The following is a 24,376-nucleotide window of genomic DNA, read 5'->3' on the forward strand; positions in this document are numbered from 1 at the left end:
CACGTTAAGCTGTAGGTTTTTCCTGCCCCCATGTAAAAAAAAAAAAATCACGATTTAACTCAAAGAATTTTAGGTACTACATTAAAAACATGGGAGCCAGTGAGAACCTGGAGGTAGTGACCTTGGAGGAAGCAGAGCGCTTTGCCTGGCTCCTCTCACCAGCTATATCGAGGGGCTTTGGCTTTAGAGGTGGGTCACTCCCATTCTACCGTTTACCAGCCGTGTGGCTTTGGGCAGGTTGCCTGGTCTCAAAGCCCCTTTCCCTCCTCTATAAATGGTACTAAGAATAAAATTGTTAGCATCAAGTAAGATAACGCCTGGCATCTGCCCACACTTGCCTGTTGGTGCTCATTATTTTAGGGGACCCTCTGGAAGGGTAGGTAGGGGTGAGGCAAATGGGGTGCAGGGTCAAGGCTGGGGTGCCAGTGGAACAGCATGTCCTCGATGACACGGCCGGGGTTGGTGTGCTCCTCGGCCACGCGGTGTAGGTGGACTCCTTCAACTCTAACTTTTCTGGGTGGTCCCTCCCTTCAGGTAACATGCTGTTTCTCTGTTTGCTAATATTTCTGATGCTCCTGGAGACTAGGAGACGAAGTCCGCGTAGTATAGGTGGGGTTAATGAAGTTCGTTTCCCACAGTCTGTCACATCTTACTTGGCCCGTATGTTTCCACTGTTCCAAAATGCTCATCTTCTTCCTCATGGCCCGCTGGTTCTCCCTTTCATCCTTCTTTTTCAGGCAGGTGACCGCCTGGCAAAAGCTGTACAGGGATAAAGCAGCACCACACAGGAGCAGAGGATAGGGCCTCGTGGCAAATCCTCAGAGGGAAGCTCTTTTCTTTTTTTTAAATTTTGTGTTTTTTATAACTATTTAACATAACTCTAGTATTTTAAGGAATATGTTATCATCCTCCCTCCATTTCTGTCCCAGAAAGACACTTTATATACATAATTTTTTTAAGTTGTATCTATTGATGGTTAATTGACATACAGGAAAATTTGCCCTTTCTCGTGTGCGTAGTTAGGTGGGTTTTTACCCGCGTGTACAGTCACTTAATCACCACCACAGTCAACAGAGAGAGCATTGCCACATGCCAGAGATGTCCCTCATATGTCTCTGTGACTGGCTAGATCTTTAAGTACTAAAACAGACTTTTGACCTGAAATGGTTGATAACTGTCATGCTTGAAGAGGTTATCAAAATTGTACCCAAACAGCCCTCCTAAATGCCTGTGCTCTGTCCGGACGAAGCCTCCTGCTGGGATCTGGGAGAGGGGCCAGTGGGCTGCCTCCTACTGAGGTTCCCTAGGTGTGTGTCTAATTGGAAGTGCTGACTGAGATAGCTCATGTAATTTTGATATGTATGTGTAAAACCAGAATATCATGGGCTTGAAGATAAAGGTTAGAGTTGCCTTTAATGAAGAATTTTCTTTGAGTCAACTCAATGGATTAGGGATCCAAATGTAAGAAATGTGAAACTATATAAGTATTAGAATAAAAACAAGGGTGAATTCCTTTGTAACTAGAAGTAGGGAAAGACTTTTAAACTAGGACTCAAACTCCAGAGACAATAAAAGGATGATAAATTTGATGCCAGTAAGTGTTTAAAAAATTTTAAGCTTTGCATTGTGTAAATAAACTATAAACAGACAAAAATGACAAACTGGAGAAAATATTTGTAACATATAAGTGCTAATATCTCTAATATAGAAAGAACTCTTAAAAATCAAAGTTAAAAATACCAAAAATTGTATAGAAAAAAAGACAAAAGACATGAATAGCTACATAAAAAGCTATATAATGGCCCTTCATCATATGAAAATATCAAATTGACTTTATAATAAGAGAAATACAAACTAAAGCTACCCTGAGATACCATTTGTCTCCTTTGTCAGAGTGACAAAAAATAATTTTGACAAGCCACTCTGATGGCAGACCTGTGGGGAGAACAGGCTTTGTTACACACTGCTGTCAAGAGTGAAGATAGTTCAGTCCCCATGGAGAGGAGTGTAGCAGTATCGCGCGTATATGTGCATTTACTATTTGATCCGGCAACCTGACCTATAGAAACTCACCCTGAAGGTATAGTTCCACAAGTGCAAAATGAATACAGAAAGTTTTCTTTTATTGTTATGTAGTTTGTAATGGCAAAATAGTTAACACAACTTAAATACCCACCTGTAGGAGACTGTCTACATCCCACAGTGAACTACTGTGCAGCCCTGAGTAAGAATAAGAAAGTCCCAGGATATGTGGGAAAACAAGTTGCAAAAGAGTGTATGTGTTTGAAGAAATAAGTTAGAAGTTAATAAAAATGGTTAGTGATGGAAAAATGAGATTTGGGGGGTGGAGGGGATAGGAATGGAACTGAGATTTTCCTGGTATATCTCTTTATATGGTTTGATTTTTAAACTATAAAATGTTCAACATATTCAAAACATAAAATTTAAAAGGATGAAGAAACGCAAACCCTAAAATTGAATACAAACAGAAACAAGTGAACCTAACTTTAAGTCAAATTGCTGGCCACATGGAGAAAGAGTTAATTCACAGACTTTAGAACATAGTACTTTGCACACTCTGAATGGGATATATTCTAAGAAAAAAAATACAAATCTTAAACGTAGTAGTCTTGTTAGTGACATTGGTGTAATTCTGGAACCGTGCAGCTTTAGACAAGTTTGGGACAATTTAATTATTAAAAGGAATAGTCATGGAAGTGTATTATTAAACTGAATAAAAAGTGAATCCATGTGTCTAGGTGGTGTCAAAAAAAAAAAAAGTTGGACAAAAAGGAAGCTCTTCTTTACAAAAAGACACTAATAAATTTGGATGGAATGATAAAATTAAGAAATCATAATTTTTAAGCTCACTTTGTAAGAATGTTAATAAGCTAGTGAGACTATAATATTTGCACAATCTAAGAATCACCTTATAGATAATTCATTCATTGCAAGGGGAAAAGGTACTTTTAAAATGGAGAGTTCCAGCAGTGACTACCCTGACCAAGCTTTCCTACCTCATGGGCAGCCTGATGTGAAAGGCCTCCTGATGTGAGGCTGTAAGAAGTTTATGACACCTGAGCAGTCTCCTTGCCAGAAATGTTTAGCGTGGCTCTGAACATGACACATGGTAACCAAATGCAGTTTAGGAACTCTGATTGGATATAAGCACTTTTATAAACAGAGAAATTTAAGTATGGCCTAACTATTAGACCATGTTATTAAAATTAATGTCACCTTTCTTGGGTGTGATAACAGGGAGGTGATGATGTGGGAGGATGTTTATTCTTTTTAAAAAAAAAATAAAAAATAAATGTGTTTATTTATTGGCTGCATTGGGTCTTTGTCGCTGCACACAGGCTTTCTCTAGTTGTGGTGAGCAGGGGCTGCTCTTCATTGTGGTTCACAGGCTCCTCATTGCACGGGCTCTAGGTGCATGGGCTTCAGTAGTTGTGGCACGCAGGCTTAGTAGTTGTGGCGTGAGGGCTTCAGTAGCTCCGCGGCACGTGGAATCTTCCTAGAACAGGAATCGAACCCGTGTCCCCTGCACTGGCAGGTGGATTCTTAACCACTGCACCACCTAGAAAGTCCCCAGGATGTTTATTCTCAAGCATGCCTGCTAAAGTGTTTGGGTAAAGGATACCACGCCTACAAGCTACTTTGCAGCAGTCCAGCTGATGTGTACATGCATATATAAACAATAGGGAAATGTTACCAATTAAGAAAAGAATTTTCTTTGACACATGTTTTGCTTTTCTTTAAATGCACTTAGGACCACACCCCTGATGGCATATTCAGTATTGAAGCTATGGCTCCTTAAGGCCAAAATTGCCTTACATTTTAAAATTGTGCTGCAGTTTTGTTTTGTTTTTAAAGTATTTATTTATTTGGCTGCGCCGGGTCTTAGTTGTGGCGTGCAGGATCTTTGTTGCCGCATGCGAGATCTTTAGTTGCCGCATGCGAGATCTTTAGTTGCGGCATGAAGATCTTTTTTTTTTTCCAAGTTGCAGCATGCGGGCTCTTAGTTGCAATGTGTGGGATCTAGTTCTCTGACCGGGGTTGAACCTGGGCTCTCTGCATTGGGAGCTCACAGGCTTAACCACTGGGCCACCAAGGAAGTCCCTGTATGCAGTTTAGATTCAAGTAAAGGTTTACTTGGTGATGAAAGGTTTTGTACCAATTTGATCGCTTTCTTGGTAGATGGAGGAAGCCAAGCACAGAGCATACTCTCTGTGCTGATGAATTATGTGTTTATTTTATTCATTTTCACTAAGTGGTTTAGTTATGGGCAGATGCACCCCGCCCCTTCATGGTGCTGCTCATAGGACTGTTGCCTTTAACCTTCTTAGAGCCTGTCCCCGATGGCACTGTGGAGGGTTGCCAGACCCTGGGCCAGGGGAGTTGTCTGCTTTTACCTTGAAAACACATGCACGTTCAGCTCTACTCTCTCTACCCAGTGCTTTTAATCTTAAAAAGAAGTCCTCCCCCAAATATGCAGTTAAAATCAACATGGCAGAAAGACTTAACCTTTTATTTCTAGTCTAATAAAATTCCTCTCGAAGGATATTTGTAAATAGTACCTTCAGTTCATTAATTACTGAGTGAAAGTTGGCGCTGGGGGTCCAGTGGTGGGTAAACAGGCTCAGTTCCTACTGTCAGGCGGTGCTAGCCCCTTGGGGTGGTGAGCAGGTTGGCAGCAGGGAGCTCGCCAGCACAGATGCTTCAGTGCTGTGCAGGGAGTCCGTAGGGGCCAAGGTACATGTGGAGACCTGACCTGGACAGGCTGGTCATCCGAGCCGGCACCACGGGAATGGGTAGGGTCAGTGAAACAAAAACCACAAATGGGGGCCATGTCACAACCTGACAGAATGCCTTGAGAGTAGTTTTGGGGTTAAGGTCAGCTTTTCCATTTCCCCCCAAAAGTGGTCATTTCTGAGCAAGGTTCTTTAGCAGTTCTCCTTGCCTGCAGGAAGATTGCAAGGCATTTGCTGTCTGGTCCCCTCTGAGCTTCTGCACGTCAATTCCCACCCACAGTAAAGTGTCTGCAATTCTTTGAGGATTTCTGGGTCTGTTGTGTGGCTCTCATTTGCACCTGCTCTTCTCTTGGCCTGAACTACTAATACTAACCTCTTGCATATGGACACAGGGGTAGTTTTTTCATTATCATATCTGTGTATAATCATGCCTGTGTCAAGCAGACACCCAAGAAATGTTTATCAAGTGACCAAAATGATAAATCCCTTCATCTGGTGTAGGGGTTGTCAGTCTTTGTTGCCTGGTGCCTCAGCCTCACCCAGAAGTGATTATTCAAAATGCAGATTCAGGGAGTCCACCTGAGACTCTGATTAGCTAGGACTGGGTAAGATGCAGAAATTTTCATTTTTAACCAGCAGCCCCAGGGAGTCATGAAGCAGTTTCCTGGTGACTTGGGGAGTAACTTGCAGAAGTCATGGCCAGAAAGTCCTAAGTTGTAGGGGAACACATTACAAATCCTAAGGAGAGCTGAGAATAATTCCTGGAGGAGGAGGTGTATTCTGTGTGCCTTAAATGTTGACTAGAAATGGAGCATTAGAAATGAATTGACACGAGATGAGCAAGCATCAAAGGCAAGAACACAGACCGCCTGCCTGGAGTGCAGGCGTGTGAAGTGCTGGTGAGAGGCTAGGCTGGGTAATGGATTCAGGTTACCTGGACACCGAGGAGGAAATGAGGCACCTCCAGCAGGATTTTGTACAAAGTAAGAGCTCGTCTGGGGCTGGTTAGGTTCTTCTGCTGTCCTGGGGCTAGAGCCTGACATGGGAATGTGCCACTACAAGGGTGACTATCCTCTCAGGGATTTTTCTGAATGACATCTAGCAACAATATTAACTTTAAAAACTTCCATCAGCAAAAATCCATTTTTTGGGTATCCTCACATATTTAAGATACACTTTCCCTGTAGTCAAGGTTGGCAACATTGTCTCTGTAGAGTGATAAGCAGTGAATATCTTAGGCTCTGTGTTCTCTGTTGTAACTATTCAGCTCCACCACTGAAGCATAAACACAGGTGCAGACAACTTGTGAATGAGTGAGGGTGGCAGTGTCCCAGTGAAACTTTACTCACGCAAACAGGTGGTTTGCCAGATTTGGCTCACAGGCCAGTTTGCCAACCTCTTGTGTAAAGAAAAGCACAGTTTAAACGTGTTTCCTTGCCAGTACAAGATAAAAGAGCAGGCAGTCCTGTCTGCTTGAAGAGCCCAGGGATCCAAGGTTTAGATGACGGTGTGAGTGCAGAGCCCTAGGCACGGACCAGCTTGATGCTGGGGAAGTGCCAGAAAAGCCACTTTATCGGATGCGAATATCAAGTGCTTTATCATCTTCAGATCTCTTTCTTGGAAAGTTGGCTGTTGATTTGGGTTCAGGGAAGCTCTTGTTTAATAAAGTAACATGCTCCTGCTGCAGCTTTCCCCAAGAGTATTGCAGTCCAGCCACTGATTTATGCTGTCACTGGTGGAGACCATGCTGCATTGCTGCGACACTCACTGGCTGTAAGGCGGCTGCTTGCTCTCAGCCAGGACTGCTTGTGGCAGGCAGTGTGTGTGGCTATGTAGTGAGTACATAAGCCAGCACGTGCATCTTTTACCAGGTCATCTTGAGAGGCTTTGTCTGGGGCAGCACATGTGGGGATTTTCTGTTAGCACCCACTTTCAAGGGAACCCAGGGTCTTGGTTGTGTGAAAATGAGTGAGCTTCTTTGCAGCAGTGCTCTCAAGACCATGGTGAAAGCCATAAAATGCTTGCCTTGAAAGGTGCCCAGGCAGTGGTCAGGTTCAGACTGAGGCTCATGTCACCAGGAGTGGAATCCAGAGGCAGTCTTCACTTTCCCACACCCAGTGAGTCACCAATGCAGGCTTGATTGCAGTGGTCCTAAGGATAAAATTTCTAAATGCAATCCACATTACATTGCTTTAAATATGAAATGAAAGTAAAACAGATGCTGTTTGGACCATTTGAAGTAGCATCTATTCCTGATTAGATGCTGACCTCCCTTTACCCTTTGAGTACATTTCTGAAAAGTCGTGCTTTAGGAATTTTTGTAAATCAAGCAGTGTTTTCCCTTTGCTATCCGTTCCCACTTCAGGGGCCCTTCACTTCCACTTTTGATGGTACTATGCGCCAGGCCCCTCCACCAGGTGATTGGTAATGGATGGTTGTGGAGGGCATGCCCTTGGGAGTGGCCACTAGCATTGCTTCTGGTTTGTACTGTGCAGCCTGCCTCTGTGTCTTAAAGCCAGCATCCTGCCTACTCTCAACTGATTTCATTGCAGGATTAAAATGGCCAGGAGAATGAAAGAATCTTAATCCTCATGTAGCTCAGAGTAGTGTGTACCAGCTCTGAGCCACTGTTTCTCAGTCCAGTTATTGTATCACTCAGTGCAGGACAGGCTGTCAGCTTAGAAGAGAGCATGCTGGGTTCCTGTCCTGCTGGCCAGGACACTGATTCAAGGCTGCTCAGGAGTATTTAAGAGTGATCTGAACATCTGGGAGTTCCAGCCCTGCAAACCCAAAGGAGCTAGTTTCGTATTTTACCCCCAGAGTAATGTTAAAGACAGTGATTGAGTTCCCATGTTAGCTCACTATACATCTCTAATAATAAATGACAAAATCTTCTGGATTGAGTAGCAGCAGGACTCATAAAGTCAACATGGAGTATCTAAGATGTAATTGATTGATGGTACTCAAGAATCTCTGCCTTCAGTTTGACAATGTAGGCAGGAAACTTAACAGAGTCTGCAGGCTTTCCAGGTCCTGTAGGAATAAGGGTTCGAGCACTTCTGAGTACTTTTTATAATTAAGCAGAATATTATACCTACTGTTGATTTGTAACTTACAGTTTTCCTTTTCCTCAATAGATAGATAGCTAACATGATTTTAATGTGTATTCTCAGTAATTTAGGGTGGTTTTTGTCTTACAAAATGGAACGACAGGGGGAGATAGATTTTTTTCCATGATAACCAATAAGAATTTGAAAGGGAAGAGGAAGAAGAGGAGGAGGATGGTAAAATAGAAGATGTACACCAATGTTTAATAAGGAGCTCACAAGCTCAGCAGGGGAGAGACACCGAGATGCCTGCATCCACCACCCCCAAGGGGAAAGGCGGTGATGGCAGGGGCTGGTGTTGGGGTGCTGACACTGACCACAGAGCTCCCCCAGGGCACACCCTGGGGCTGTCTGGGGAGAGTGGCAGGAGGGGAGGACGGAGAAGCCAGCGTCCCTGGCTGCGTGGCAGAGGAGATCTTTGCAGACTGGGGCTCTTTCTTCCAGGTGTGCCTGCATTTACTCATGTGCTGTTTGTCTATGGAAAAGACTGTTAAGCTGTCAAATAGTGAACTACCTCGGTAGTTCCTGATGCCGTGATCATGGTTTTGGTCTCGTTTCTTTTAGGTTACCCCTGTTTCAGGCCAGTGCTTTTGCATTTCTGGCCCCTGCTCGAGCCATCCTGTCTTTAGATAAATGGAAATGTAACACCACAGGTAATTGCAGTTATTTCCGCATATGTCATTGGGGTCCTTAATGCAGGTGATAGAAGGGAGGCCTGGACGTGCTGCCCCCAGCAGTGTTAAACCCTTTCCGGAATCAGGCACAGAACACACAACCAACAAACAGCCTAGAATGCTCCAATCTGTGGGTCGTGTTTCTGTCTCTCTCTCTCTATCCACTTGTTCATCCCTAACCCCAAAGCAAGCAAGGATCAGAAAAAGGACCTCATTTCTCTGTGCTAATGAAATTCATAAATATGGGAACAGAATAGAAAAATATTTGTGGTATTTTTCTGCCTCTTTCTTTCAGTGGATTTTATGAACCACCAGTAATCACTCTCTTTGCTACATCAGCATCCCTTCTCTGAAACATCTCTGCTTTTTAAGGATCTGGCTGCTTTGGTTTTCTGCAGATGACTTTCATTCCCCCTCCCATCCTCCTCATAGTGATTGCAAAGATCCTTAAATAACCCAGTAAGGTCAGGAAGAGATCAGATGGGGGATTTGAGGAAATTAGATAGACCTGTCATACTCTCAAAATACTGTTAAATTTTTAGGTTCTAGGAGCAAAGTTTTCTAGCCCTCATTTCCTTCCTTGCTCCTAGGAGTTACTTTGTGACCACTGAATTGATTTAGGAACAGGAAAAGGACCTCTTTTATCTAGGTTTTTAAAACCTCAGTCAGGCAACCTTGCTATTGGGCATTTCAATGAGCTGCTTGAAAAGCTTGGTCTTTGTATGAGACTGGGACCAGCAATGTGTATCACCAGTTCAGTCAGCTTTTGAGAAGCTGGGAGCTCTTGTTGATGAGTAAATTTGGTTAAATTAATGGGAATCCACCTTTCAGTATGATACGCCATACTGTTGTAACTTAAATTTTACAGATGGGTATTTATACAAATATGCTTAGAACAGGGAGGAAATTCTTCTTAAAAAGAGAAAAATAAAAATGTCCCATGAAACATCAGTGTCCCTCCAAGAAAAAATTTTGTCTTTGTTTTTGTTTTCAAGATGTTTCGGTTGCCAATGGAACAACGGAGCTGTTGCACACAGAACACATCTGGTACCCCCGGATACGCGAGGTAACAAATAAGCGCCCTTTGTGCTTCTCATTCTCAGTGTCAGGTGTGTGCAGTAAAGCGCAGTTGCTGCACTGGGCTCTCTTTTCCTTTTTCTGTTCATGTTCGTTTCTATTGTTAAACTAAGTTTAGATGGCATCACTATAAAATAAAGCAGAGATGCCTTGTGGGCCAGACAGTGTTGTTTCTTGCCCTCTTTTCAGTCCTTCTTTCTCCTTTTCTCCTACGTGCCCACAGACCTGTCCGCTTACAACCCTCCAGCATAATGGCTCCCTTTGGAAGGAGGCACAGAGTCGATAGGTTGCAGAACTATTTATTCTGGCCTCAGTGTGTGCCTGCATTGGTGGAAGGAACCAAAGACACTTGTCTGCTTCAGTGCGCTTGAATAGAACAGGGCACGGGAGTCCTTAGATATGAAGAATGGCTGACAGTTTATCCAGATCTTCCAAAGCCTAAGAGATCATTCACCATTAGTTCAGAACTAACACAGATAAGGCCATTCTGCACAATCGAAACATCCCTTCAGAATTTTTGTCAATAACACAATCTTTTAAATGTCCTGCAAGGGGCTCACTTTTTTAAAGTCAAGAATCTTTGTACTGCCTTGTTCCTCTGAGTCTGGTTGTGAATATTGTGTCTTAAATGTGTCTGTCTTAACCAGTGGAATAGGCAAACCAACTTTGTGTCCAATGCACATTTCTATAATACTTTTCCATCAGTCATGTTATCCTTAAGTTTGCTAGGTCCTAGTCACTGGTTTCTTTTGGGGTTTGCCAGGAATTTTCCAGCTATGTCATGCCTGTTATATAATAACTTGGTGCCTTAGAGAATTCTCAGTTGGGGTTGCAGGTGACTTTGGAGTGTGTGATGTGTAAGCAGCTTGCTCTCATGTCTGTGTCTCTCTTGCCCCAGATCCAGGGAGCCATCATCATGTCCTCACTGATAGAAGTGGTCATCGGCCTCCTAGGCCTGCCTGGGGCTCTGCTGAAGTACATCGGACCCCTGACCATCACACCCACAGTGGCCCTCATCGGCCTTTCTGGTTTCCAGGCAGCAGGAGAGAGAGCAGGGAAGCACTGGGGCATTGCCATGCTGTAAGTGTTCCCAGATCACTCAGGAGTGGACAGTAAATACTCCCCTCTTCCCAGCACTGAGGGGCAGCCTCTTTGAATGTTTTGAACATTGATACAAACTTTAGGAGACACTTCAAGTAAGATTAGTCTGATAGTTTAAACCTTATTTGCTTCGTGCCAAGGAATTATTGAAGTGACATGAGGTCAAGTTATTCCAAAGACAGATTTGGCAGTGGTGTGTGTGTGTGGCAGAGGGCGGGGGGAGGGGGATGGAGGGTGTTGTAAGGTTTTATACTTTGGGAAGGGAGTAAGACGGTAGCACTACCAGCTCTTGACATTTGAGGTCATGGCAAGTACATGTGAGTTGGAATACCAAGAAGCTGAATCCTTTAGATGAGACTCAGAAATGCTTCCAGACTGGCAGGAGACAGAGACACTGCAGGAGGTGTGTGGCTCCCAGGTCAGACGGCTCTGCACACCTGTCAGGAGGCTGTTACTCCTGCCCAAGCTCTGCCAGTCAGTGCCAGTACTTGAAGTTCATTAAAGATGTCAGTTACACCTTTTTCAGTGATGTCAGTAAAGACATCCGGGACTTTATATGATTGATTATTAGAGCCACAGAATTCTGTACACCACAGAATTCTGTACACCACAGATAGAACCCAAATTCTCTGCGTTTATCTGTAGAGCGTGTGTAAGAGTTGGCCATATCATACACAAATGGTTCCTAGACTCTAGAATTTTACCAGTCAGTAAAATTTCTAAAAAAAATTAACAACACAAGAGGCTTTCTAGTTGTTTTTGTTTTGCTTTGTGAAATATCCTGTAATTATTCAATAACAAGCAGTACTTATTGAGTCTGTACATCAGTGCTTTGCATACCACTGGTTGTATATATTATAAATCAAGGTAGGTACCAGTGTTATCCCTGTTTCACAGCTAAAGAAATCAAGGGACAAAGAAGCAAAGTTAGTTGCCTAGGGTCACAGAGCTAGTAAATGGCCAGGATGGTTTTCAAAACCCAAATAGTCTGACGGGAATTTAACCCGTAACACTTGATTCTGCCTCTCTGTGTTAGAACATGGTTTACAAATAAAGCGAATCCTTGCATAATTGTAATTCATATATCATTATAAATTAAGGTATAGGAAAATATCATCCTGTGTTCTTAATTTTCTCATTTCACCGAAGGTTGTCAGTATTTCCATACCAGGGTGGGTGTGTAGAAGGCATGTAAGCATGTTCACTCGGTGAAATGCAGTAAGTTCCAAAAAGGAGAAATTGTATTTACTGTCATGCAGTAAACTTTAGGAACCAATAATAAAAGAGTGAACAAAACCCCCAAACCACTTAGGAGCAAGAGGACACTATTGTAAATAACTCAGAGAGGAACGCAGAACTTCACAATTGCTGACAGTTTAGCGAATGATGACATGACAGCGCTAGTCACAGTTACAGAGCACTCAATTGTTCTCAAGAAAAGTCAAATAAAAATAAAGTATGTGAAGAGCTTATCTCCAGAAACTAGAAAAACAGATACAAAATGAGTACAGTGAAAGCAGGGGAAAGAATTAGTAAAGATACAAAAAAACATGAAACAAATAGAAGTGATACATCCCAAAGCTGGTTCGCTGGAGAATGGCAGATGTATAGACAAACTCCTGGCCGGGCTGATTCAGGTAAGAAGGGAATGCACGCACAGAGAGGGATAAAACTGCAGCTCCAGGGAGGAGGAGTTGAATCTGTGTTTCCTGCCCTGAAATTTAAAAGAAAAGGAAAACAGATGGTTTCCCATCTGTTTTATTTGATAAATAATCAAAGCTGACTCCTTCTCCCCCTGACTTCTGGATGTTGGGGCTGCTCCGAACTTGGTCCTGGGCCTCCTTCCGTCCACACGCTCTTCCCCTGCGACAGCTCATCCAGTTTGTGGCATCGACATGCGTTATGCTGGTGGCTTCCACATGAACCTGAAGCCCAGACCTCTGAACTCAGACTTACAGCTCGAGCCCCTGACTTGCCGTCTCCATTGGCTATTACACAAGACATCTCAAACGTCAAAGGAAGAAGGCTCTAAACTTCTGATTCCCTCCCTGCGCCCAAACTGGTTCCCTGTGTCGTCCTCTCAGCGGCCCAGCCACATGCCCAGGTGCTTAAGCTAGAAGCCCTGCAGTTGCCCTTTGTTCTTCAGTTTTCCTGACTCCCCATGTACCACCCATCATTCTGTCCTGCCTCCAGAACAAATCCCAAGTCTTTTATCTAGGTCATCATGGCCACCATCCCAGCCAACTGGCCTCCAGCTCCTTTATTGCTCCCTTCCTGTCCTTTCTCAGTCCTATAAAGTGCTTGGCCATTTTCTCTTAAGGCTTCCTCTTCTGTCTTCGCTTTTTGCTGGAATTCTAGAAGCTTTTAGGTCTTGTCATCACGATGTCTGAAACCTCACATGCTGCCTGCTGGTCATTTGTTTACGTCTCGGGCTTGGCACTCTGGGCTTTTTCACTTTGGAATCTCCGGTGTTCATGGGAGAGAATCTGAATTATTTCGCAGGTGCCCTCCTCCCCTCCATCCCTGCTCATCTCTCTCTTTCTGGAACTTCTAGAATATTGGTCCTCCCAAAGTCTTCCTCCTACTTTCCTCTGCCATCTTCCATCTCTTCATCTTTTTTCTCTATTCATAGGAATTTCCCTCAGCTTTACCTGTGACTCCTTCTGTCAGTCTTTTTAGTTCTGCTCTCCTGTTTCTTAGTTTCCAGAGTTGTTCTTTTGTGCTTGGAATGTCAGCTCTGCAAGGGCAGGGCCTCAGCTCTGTGCTGGTCACCATGGCGCCACCACCCCCTGGCTCACCATCTGCCCCAGAGCAGGCCTTCAGCGAGCACATTGTGAATAAGGGGTGGGGTGGGGGCAATGTGAGCTCACGCTTGACCATGGGAGGAAAAGTCAAGGGTGTCGTGAAAAGATTTTCATTCCTAGAGGTTGTGCTCCATTGGTTAGACAGTGAGTATATTAGAGTATATTACGTCTTCAAGGAAGAGAGGATTCCTGCACTGTTTAAACTGACCTGGGGCTTTGAGAAAGAAGGGAAATGTCACAGTTTTATCCTGGTGGCAAATCCTGATCCAACTAATGCAAAAGGGAGATCCTGGACCAACTTTTTCCTTCCTGGTATTGTGCAAAACCCTGAGCAAATACATTCAGGTGGTAGCATATAAAGCTCAGCATCTTTCTTTACTGTAAGGCTGCATGCAGTCTGTAAGATGCAAGTGTGTAGGAAACTTTCAAAAAAGGGCCTTAGTATACAGCTCTGCACATACTTAATTTTTTAGGTGCTGCATCTATACACATCTGAAAAGAATGTTCCTTGGAACATGGTTTGGGAAAATGCTGCTACAGGTAATACAATAAAAGGAATTTATCATTTGAGGAACTCAAGGATGATTAAATATTAGAAAACTTATTAATAGAATTTATTATAGATCCATGGTGGATTTTATTAATAAAAACCATGATGACAAATTTTTAAAAATTGATCAAGTTCGACCTATGTCCTTACTGCAAGCTGTTAGCAATGATAAATAAGACTTTTAAATGCCCCATATAGTAATGGTGAAAGACTTGAATTAGGCCTGCCCATTGAAATTGGAAACTGAGATAAGCATGTTTATTATCAGTATCATTTAAAGCGGTTCTGGATGTGCTGGCTGATGCATAGACAAGAACATAAAATAATGTGGATCAATACAGAAAAAAGTCAGGGAGAAGGAAATGATGACTTGTCTTAACAAGAATTAAAACATTCCAGAACTTAACACCAATACTGTGACCTGGGATAGAGTAGACATTGGTAGAGCAAAATAGGAAGGATAGAAACATAACCAATAAAAAAATTAGTATATGATGGCAGTCGTGTTTGAAATCAGTGGGGAATGGGAGAACTGTGTAGGAAAGATAATTATCGGGGAAAAAAGTTAGATTTCTGGTTTATATCAAATTACATCTCAGTTGAGTTAAAGACTTGAGTTAAAAACCATGCAGGTGCTACAAGGAAACCTCCATAAGTGTTTAGTCACAAAACAGATCAGATAAAGCAGATATGAAAAGAGAAAGATTGATTTTACTACTGAAAACTCATATAAAAAACCAGTGAAACTAAATTTTAAATAAACCTGAGACAGTATTTATAACAAACTCCACAAAAAAGGCTAATGTTCCCAGTTCACAGAGTTTCGTCAGTTAATTTAAAGGAGAGTCCTGATGGAGAAATGAATGAAGGGTGTGATGTGAACCACCACTGAACAGAAAAGGAAATACAAATAAACCAGTTAGTGTTGAAAAAGGGGCTGCCCTCCCTGGTTATCTGAAAGCAGATTCACATGCAGCCCTTCTGCAGCGGGGGTGCTGCTGGTGGTGGGTCAGCCGGTAGGTGTGGCACTTAGACTCTCAGGGAGGATTAACTGTGTGGAGCCAGCAGCACCGCCATGTCTAACAACATGCGTGAGTCCTGGATGGGAACCGCTTTTCCTGAGAATATTTATTTTCCGTTTACTTTTCTTGTGGCCAGCTTAGACCCTGCTCGGAAGTAGAACAGTCTAGTAAATTGCCACGCACCATCACCAGACGCTCTCTCTACCCCCAAATTCATTGACATTCTAGGCATTTGAGGTTTAATAATAATTAAAAAGAGAATTCTAAAGTAAAATAATAGTCCCTCTCACACACCTCCATCCCTTAAAAAATCTCATGAATAGCTAACAAAAATGTAGTATATATCCTTCCATAGTTTATATTATTGATGCAGAAATACAAACGTGTGCACATATACAGCTTTACCATTATTTTATAATTTGTTTTTCACCCCAATAATTTGTTGGGGTCACCTTTCCAAGATGATCTGTTTAAATCTATTTCATCTTTGTACAACTGCACAATGTTAAGTAGTATGAAATAGCCTATATTAAACCATTCCCAGTTGATACTCATGCATGTTATTCAAAATATTTGCTGTTGCAAACAGTGCTGAAATACCTACTCTCATGTGTAAAGAATGAATATTAAAATAAATGATGATACAGTTTTTTAAGTTGATGAAATTGGTAGGGATTTAAAAGTATAAGACCCTGTGTTGCAGTGAGTAGCAAATGGACATTCTTTTTTTTAATTTATTTATTGAAGTATAGTTGATTTACATCGTGTTAATTTCTACTGTACAGCAAAGTGATTGAGTTATACATATATATACATTCTTTTTCATTATGGTTTATCACAGGATATTGAATATAGTTCCCTGTGCTATACAGTAGGACCTTGTTTTTGTTTGTTTGGTTTTGTTGTTGTTGTTTTGTTTTGTTTTGTCTTTTGGCCGTGGCATGTGGGATCTTAGTTCCCCGACCAGGGATCAAACCCTCATCCCCTGCAATGGAAGCTTGGAGTCTTAACCACTGGACTGCTGAGGAAGTCCCAGGATCTTGTTGTTTATCCATTCTGTATACATTTGTTTGTATCTGCTAATCCCAAACTCCCAATCCATTATCCATCCACCGCCCCCCCCCCCGCCCCCAACCCTCTTGGCAACCACATATCTGTTCTCTATGTGAGTCTGTTTTATAGATAAGTTCATTTGTATCATATTTTAGATTCGACATACAAGTGATATCATATGGTATTTGTCTTTCTCCTTCTGACTTATCACTTAGTATGATAAACTCTAGGTCCATCCATGTTGCTGCAAATAGCATTATTTCATTCATTTTTATGGCTAAGTAGTATTCCATTGCGTATATGTACCACATCTTTTTTTTTTAATATAGGTTTTTTTTTTTAAATTGAAGTATAGTTGATTTACAATATTGTGTTAGTTTCTGTACATCTTCTTTATCTATTCATCTGTCATTGGACGTTTAAGTTATTTCCATATCTTGCCTATTGTAAATAGTGCTGCAGTGAACATTGGGATACATGTATCTCTTTGAATTAGAGTTTTCTCTGGGTATATGCCCAGGAGTGGGATTGCAGGATCATATGCCAACTCTATTTTTAGTTTTTTGAGGAACCTCCATACAGTTTTCCATAGTGGCTGTGCCAGTTTGCATTCTCACCAACAGTGCAGGAGGGCTCCCTTTTCTCCTCATCCCTTTCCAGCTTTTATTATTTGTAGCCTTTTTTGCGGGGGCAGGGTGCTGCGTTGGGTCTTCGTTGCTGCGCACGGGCTTTCTCTAGTTGTGGCAAGCGGAGGTTACTCTTTGTTGTGGTGGCTTCTTTTGTTGCAGCACATGGGTCCTAGAGGATGCAGGTTCCAGTAGTTGTAGCACTTGGGCCCAGTAGTTGTGGTACATGGTCCCCAGAGCACACAGGCTTCAGTAGTTGTGGCTTGCACTAGAGACCAGGCTCAGTAGTTGTGGCCTGTGGGCTTAGTTGCTCCGTGGTGTATGGGTCTTCTGGGGCCAAGGATCGAGCCCATGTCCTCTGCATTGGCAGGCGGATTCTTAACCACTGCACCACCAGGGAATTCCCATGCAGACTTTTTAATGATGGCCATCCTGACCAGTGTGAGGTGATACCTCGTAGTTTTGATGTGCATTTCTCTAATAATTAGCGATGTTGAGCATCTTTTATCTTTTCATGTACCTATTGGCCATCTGTATGTCTTCTTTGGAGAAATGTCTATTTAGGTCTTCTGCCCATTTTTTGATTGCATTGTTTTTTTATTGAGTTGTGTGAGCTGTTTGTATATTTTGGAAATTAAGCCCTTGTTGGTCACATCAGCAAATTGACATTCTTGGCCTCTGGGTGGGATTGTAAATTCACCCAACCTTTCTGTATGTGTTGAGCAGCTTGTATCAAACACTTTTTAATAAGGTATTCACTGATTGACAGATGTCTCCTAGTCTTGGGAACTTGTCGTAAGGAGGTATTCAGACTGGTGCCAGGGAAAGGTGATCCATTGCAGGTGTTTCTGTTGCTCCCAGTGTCATACCATAGGGGACGTGTTGAAATAAGGTGTGGTGCATCCGCTAGCTGGGGTGCTAAGCAGCCTCTCAGGGCTGATGCGGTTGCCATGTCTTGAGTTGGGGCCTTAACTGGGACTGCAGGCTGGTTGGGAAGCAGCGTGTGAAGTATGATACCAATTTGGGCCAGACGATGATCTGTCTGTGCTCCAAGGCCAGGGATGATATCAGATAGCGCTGTCTCCCTCTCTAATCCCAGTGCCTGCAACCCAGTGCAAGGCTCTGAGAAGCCCAGAAGTCAATAGAGCAGAGGCTTCGCGCTTGTCACCCAATGTGCGGTGATGAACAGGCCTCCAAATTCCATCTTTTCCTTTCTGCATGTTTGTTTGCCTTTGTTTTAAGCTTGCATATATTATGCAAGCCATGCACACTAAGATGTAGCACAATTATATAAGCAAAATGTAGCACTAAATGGAAAGCACCTGGTGTGGGGACAGAACCCTGGCCTGGGACTGGGGCTCAGGTCCTGTCCCTTCTGTGCTGGGCTGAGTTTTGTGAACTCAGACACATCAGCCACCACTGAGCCTCTGCTCCTGCCTCTCTGCAGTGGGGCTGCCTGCCTTACCTGCCCCACAGGTGTATTTGAGGATAAAAATAGAGGAGTAGTGTTCACCTCGCAATTCACTTAATTTCAGTTGCCAAATTTGAGCCTGGAATCTGGGTGTCCTTCCTTGGACTCTGTTATGTGTCCCCTTTCCCTTTTTAAATGTGCTTTGAAAAGTGAACACTGTAGTGTAGGTGTCACTGTCGGGTAGGAGGTCACCTGCAGTGATGATAACAGTAATAACAGATTCTGGGTTCTTTTGGACCTTAGTATATACTTGGAAGTAAAGCAATAACGTTTTTTAAGACATGAACATTTTATGTTGGTCTAAGTTCAAAATACACCTGTTTTAGTATCCCTCATTGTTATATTGGTTTTTCTTAAACTTCACCACCCTGGGGGAGTTGGAATGACTTGGGCACCATGTGTGTTTTCATCCTTGAACTGGTGCTGGTCTGATGGCTTTGCGGTGGCACCAGGTCAGTGACGTGCCTGCCTAGGTGGGGAGATGGTAGAGCAGCAGCCGGCCACAGCCCACACCTCAGGTGGAATGTGACCGTGAAGCTGCACTTGACCGGCTGTCAGTGGAGCTGATAATTCCATCTCTGCAATTAGAACTGTGCCCAGGAACAGTTAAGCTTAGCTTTGACTGAGAATCCACTCGTCCTGCCAACTCTCCCTCAGGTTGTAGGGGAAGAATGAGCCCCTATGGGTGGTACTGGGCATACTGTTGTACGCCTTCCTCGTTTCAGTCGGGGGAAGCCATCCCACACCTGCCTCACCTGGAGCACCGGATGGATAAGGACGGGTCCTGCTGCGGGGGTCACTGGGGGACCTGCCTCCTGCAGCACTCAGTGTACCTGGTCAAGCGTGTGGGACTCGGTGGAGAGAAACCTTGGAGTCAGCCCAGGCATCCCTGCTCTCACAAACAGTGTGGCAGACTAGGTCAGGGCCCAGGCTGCAGAGCTGGAGCCCTGGCCCGTGAAGCTGCATGAGCTTGGACTGCTGGCTTTGTCTCTCTGTAAGGCGGATGATTGTAGAAGCTGCTGTGGAAGGCTAGGAAGACCTGTGTGTAAGGTCTGACACAAAAACCTCTCAGGAATATTATTATTAATATTGAACTCTGTGGTATATAGCTTTCTTAAATATTGAAGTTTTACTTTTTGCTTTTTAAAAGTAATTTATGTTCCTTACAAGTAAATCAGAAAATACAGGACAGTGGGGGGAAAAAGGCCACAAATCACATCACCACCTGCAGCCAATTCTTGTGAGCACTTTGGGTCCTGTCCTTACCTGCTTGTGTGCGTGCACGCCTGTGTGTGTACATGCACTCTTGTGTGCTGGTTGCTTGTTTTTCAGTTAATTCATAGTTGTAATTATTCTGTGCAGTGTGTTGTATCTGGCATCTTCTCTTTTTCCCTTATGTGATGTGAGTTCTTCCTATCAGTGTGTACATTCTTTGGGTTTTCTTATTCTATTAAGGAATATCTAGCCAAAGCATTTACATGGCAGTTTCATTTCCATACCTAGAAATGTTAAGATCCAAAAAATGGCATTTCCAAAAGATATGATTTCCCAAATAATAGAGGACTAGCAGCTTTCTAGAGAAATGAGTTGAACACATGTGGTCAATTTTGCCATTGAAGCTTCGAGTATTATTTTTAACCCAGACATAACAGCCTTTAACCTAGCTCATTTTCTTTCTCTCCTCAGGACAATTTTCCTAGTATTACTGTTTTCTCAATATGCCAGAAATGTTAAATTTCCTCTCCCAATTTACAAATCCAAGAAAGGATGGACTGCATACAAGTTACAGCTTTTCAAAATGTTCCCTGTGAGTACTCACCTTTTTTTTTTTTTTTTTTTTTTTTTGGACAGTATTGCTTTGGTTCGTGTGTAAAATGTTTAATGAGAAGAGGGGTTTAAGCAGGGTCGTCCTGGGGGGACCACGTCTTTGTGATGATATCAGGGTGCTAATGACCACCCAAGTCACCATGGACCTGAAGTTTAAAAGTGGTGGAAGTTTCCAGTTCTGGCATCCTTTCAGCAGTGCGTAGGAGGACATTGATTGTCCTTGCAGCTGAGTGAGGTCTGACTCCTTGTGACCTCTTCAGGCCCATTGTCCATTATTCTTATTTTACTAGCCAGATACGGGCTAAATAACTTTACTGCATAAAATTCTTCTCTCTAAATGTGATTCCATTCAAGGAATAGGTTTTAAGCAGATCCCTTATGGGCAAAGTACTGACAGTGATGGGCTCTGGGGTATGATACTCAGACTGCAGGAAGGCATGTTTGCCAGCAGACACCACTTCTGTTGGCCTGACAGAGCTTTTTCCTCTGCAGATCATCCTGGCCATCCTTGTGTCCTGGCTGCTGTGTTTCATCTTCACAGTAACAGATGTCTTCCCTCCTGACAGCACGAAGTATGGCTTCTATGCCCGAACTGATGCCAGGCAGGGTGTGCTTCTGGTAGCCCCGTGGTTTAAGGTCCCATATCCATGTAAGTATTCTGGTCGCCAGGAGGGCTCAGGAGCCCACAAGGGCCAAGCCTAGAGGAGCTGGAAGTGGGCAGGAGGCTCTGCAACACGAAAGGCCTTCTTTGTCCCAGAGTGTGCTCTGGACATCTTACCATTCTGGCCTGGCCTCTAGAGGATTAGACAGCAGTGAGGGGGCAGGAGGCTCTGTCCCCAGAGAGCCATAGTGAACACGCAGAGACTAACCAGCTCCCTTATCAGGTACACTGATTGGTTCCTTTGGTTCCACTAGGACGATATCCCAGACACGAGGGGTTTCTTGCCAGGTTTAAGTTCTGGTGGCCAGGGCTTGAGGGCAGCTGCTTGGAAAGGCAGGTGCGGAGCTGACAGGACCCAAGCTGGCGAAAGGGGAGGGGCCTGTGGGCCGCAGGCGGCTCACACGTGGTTGGGATTTGTGTAAGCCTTTAATGGGCAGCTTAATCTTTTTTTTTTTTAAATTTGGTCACAACTATCAGGTAAACTAATAATAATTCGCAAGTGGATGGACAGTGGATCTTGAGTTATAATTTCAGTGTTGGGTAGCGGTTGGCCAGGTGGCAGGGGTGTACAGTCCCCAGTTGTAAGGTATCACTTGGATTCATGTGTAGTGTTTTCTAGACTCCAGCCCTGAAAGTGATTTGTGTGACCCCATTAATGATTACATGCCTACTGTTGTATTGTGAAGACTCTGTTCCCAAGTTCTGAGGTTTTTATTAGAATGGAAGCCTGAACTTAGTCAGGTGGTGCCAATTTACACCCCCGTCCGGCAGTCACATTTTCATATTTTATGACAAGAAGGAAAAGCCAAGAATATTAAGATTGGGTCAGAGATAACTGTTCTAGGGACTTCCCTGGTTGTCCAGTGGTTAGGGCTCTGCACTTCTACTGCCAGGTACGCGGGTTCAATCCCTGATCAGTGAACTGAGATCCCACATGCCACAACACGGCCACAAAAGAAAAAGAGAGAGAACGAGAACTGTCCTAAGCATGTTAAATGATCGTGATGCTGGTGGCTGTTCGTTCTGGTCTGGATACATTTACAAATGCTGTGAAAAGCTTAGTCTTTTGAACATAACATTCTCATCAGATTACGTGGTATAAGTGTGTGTTTATGTGTACCTGTCCTCCCCACCCCCAGTGCATGATGGGTCATAAACACACATGCAGTCTGAGGTAAAGTGAGACTAAAAGTCAGCTGGTGAGGGAGTCGGGAGGAGGCATGGTAGGGCAGGTGGCAGGAAGCCCCCATGGCACATGCTGCTCCCAGAGCCAGAAGGGTGTAGTGTTATGTGCTCTCTCATGATTTGGCTTAATCCAGAGAGAAGTGTTCATATACCTAGAGCAGTGGTTCTTAGTCTTTAATATGCTAAGAACTAACCTGGATTGGTTGTTAAAAACAGATGTCTGGTCCAAAATGTCAGCAATGCCAAGTTGAGAAATCCTGCTATAAAGTAACAAAATAAAGGTTCTAGATAAGAGGAAAGAAGAAATAACAGACTTAAATAGAAGGGTGGAAGCCAACAGATTTAAAGTGGAAATAAGTAAATAATTTGAAGGAAAAGAGATTGAAAATTGACTACAAATTTTAAATGTTGAAGTAAATGGAATACAATTTTAAAAATAAGGACTTCAGGCAAAGGGGAAGAAAATAAGAAAGCAGTAAAAGTGAAAAGACTGAGGAAATAAAAGGTAATTTCTGAAAAATAATAAATGGCAAAATAAGAATCCCGCCCCCAAAGTCAAGACACTAAAATAAAACCACAGTGCTACATCAGTAAAGGTAACTGTAGAGAACGTTATTTAAAAAACACAAAATGTTGCTTGATAAAGAAATCATGTCATGGGAAGAATCCATTCCAAACCAGTCCAGGGAGGAGATGACCTGGCCAGGTGCTGGGGAGTCTGCACCTTGAACCCCTGACTGCAGGCTGCCTCTGCACCCCCTGGTCAGTTCCGCAGGGTAAAGTGAGCTCTGGGCAGAAGGAATTTTGTCCACATATGTACTCTAAGCGTATTCTGCACATCGTACTTCATGTGTCTTCTTTCTCTTCCCAAAGTTGTGGTTGCTCCCATTACCTGTGTGAGACAGAGGCCATGCCCCTCGAGGGGGCTGGTCAGGCCCTTCCAAACCCACCTGCACCGTGCCACGCGCCCTCTCTGCTGAGCACTAGCCTCCCCCTTGCCCGGCTCTGTCCATCTACCGATGCTCAGGCTGCCGCCCACCCAGGACGCCCTCTCCACCCGTCTCCTGCCCTCCAGACCCTTCTTGGACAGGGACTGTGCCGCTTCCTGACTTCCTAACTGGTACTCATTGTGACCTGGTTTGGGTTGCCTTCATTTGAAGTCTGACCATTGCACTGTTCCAAGATCTCTTAGTGTCCTGATCCCTCAGTACGTTGTTGGCCCCTGCACAAGAGAACATTTTATACATTTCTTTTTCTCACTGTGCTTTCTTCTTAGTAGCTCTATTATAACCAGTGGTTCAGGGAAAGAAGGTCTAAGTACTTTACAAAGAAGTCTGTTCATTTTAACAGTAAAGGTTCCATATGCTATTTTTATTACAGAAGATCAGTGGTTTTCAGTGTCCAAATAGATATACATTTAAGGAAAAAAAAAACTCTACTAAAAATTAAATCTGGATAGGATACTCAAAATGAAGCTACCTGGGGACTTGACTTTGCTTTCTTAAAGGAAACTCTTTCATTTTCCATAACATCTTTTACTTAAAAGTGCTGGTATTATACTAGAGAAGGGTTGTCTGTACTTTGTGCCGTGCTTTACTCTTGGGATTTAAATTTAGCTGGTGACTTTTCACTGCCTTTTCATTTGATGCTACCCCCCCGCCCCCGGGCAGGAGCACTGTTTTGTACCATGGTTTGCATAGCAGGGCTAAAAATCCTCTTCATACAAATTCCTGCCCCAACATAGCAGGCTGTGTTAAATTGTAATGTAGCAGACACTGAGTGTGACTTTGAAGCAGGAAGAGTAGCACTCGCCTCTTCCAGCCAAACAATTTCTTCTTTTAAATAAAGCAGACCAATCCTGGTTATGGCTGTCTTCATCCAGTTCAGGAACTATTCCCAGGCATCTAGTGCACTGATGATTTAGGCGTAAAAATAAAGAAGAGTTTCCACGAGCTTCAAAAATCTGCGTGGATCCTGTAGAGTCCTCTGACGTGCTGAATAACTGAAAACTTTTGCCTGCTCCTCTAAGAACGTTTACGAGGCTTTCCTGCTTGTTTTCCTTCCTTTAGTTCAATGGGGACTGCCCACCGTCTCTGCAGCGGGTGTCATCGGCATGCTCAGTGCGGTGGTTGCCAGTATTATCGAGTCTATCGGGGACTACTACGCCTGTGCCAGGCTGTCCTGCGCCCCGCCGCCCCCCATCCATGCAATAAACAGGTGCGTTCCTGAGGAGGGCAAGTTCCTCACTGGCCCAATGCCTCACTCTGCTCTTGATTTGGATTACCAAGAGTTTTAGCATGAAGTCACCAAGTATCAGGGCTCTTTATTGGTGGTTTGTTTTGCACAAGTCACTGCCCCCATTTTGCCCTGGTTTTCCTCATCCATAATACGGAGCAGAATTCCCACCCTTCTTCCTCATGGTGACTGTCATCTGAGACATTCTCCATGAGATCATGCCAGACCT

At 43.5% G+C, this 24,376-nt stretch overlaps 1 protein-coding gene across 2 annotated transcripts in view; it reads left to right on the forward strand.

The window, feature by feature from the left end:
- Positions 1-24,376, forward strand: part of SLC23A2 (solute carrier family 23 member 2) — a 128,605-nt gene that overhangs the window by 90,163 nt on the left and 14,066 nt on the right. For both annotated transcript variants that reach the window (XM_057702317.1, XM_057702316.1), the window contains 6 exons: positions 8,426-8,514; positions 9,531-9,601; positions 10,511-10,692; positions 19,926-20,046; positions 20,559-20,715; positions 23,982-24,129. In XM_057702317.1, the coding sequence (XP_057558300.1) occupies positions 8,426-8,514; positions 9,531-9,601; positions 10,511-10,692; positions 19,926-20,046; positions 20,559-20,715; positions 23,982-24,129 (768 nt within the window). The remainder of the gene's footprint in view (positions 1-8,425; positions 8,515-9,530; positions 9,602-10,510; positions 10,693-19,925; positions 20,047-20,558; positions 20,716-23,981; positions 24,130-24,376) is intronic.

The sequence above is a fragment of the Hippopotamus amphibius genome, chromosome 12 (assembly GCF_030028045.1).
Source record: "Hippopotamus amphibius kiboko isolate mHipAmp2 chromosome 12, mHipAmp2.hap2, whole genome shotgun sequence".
NCBI lineage: Eukaryota > Metazoa > Chordata > Mammalia > Artiodactyla > Hippopotamidae > Hippopotamus > Hippopotamus amphibius.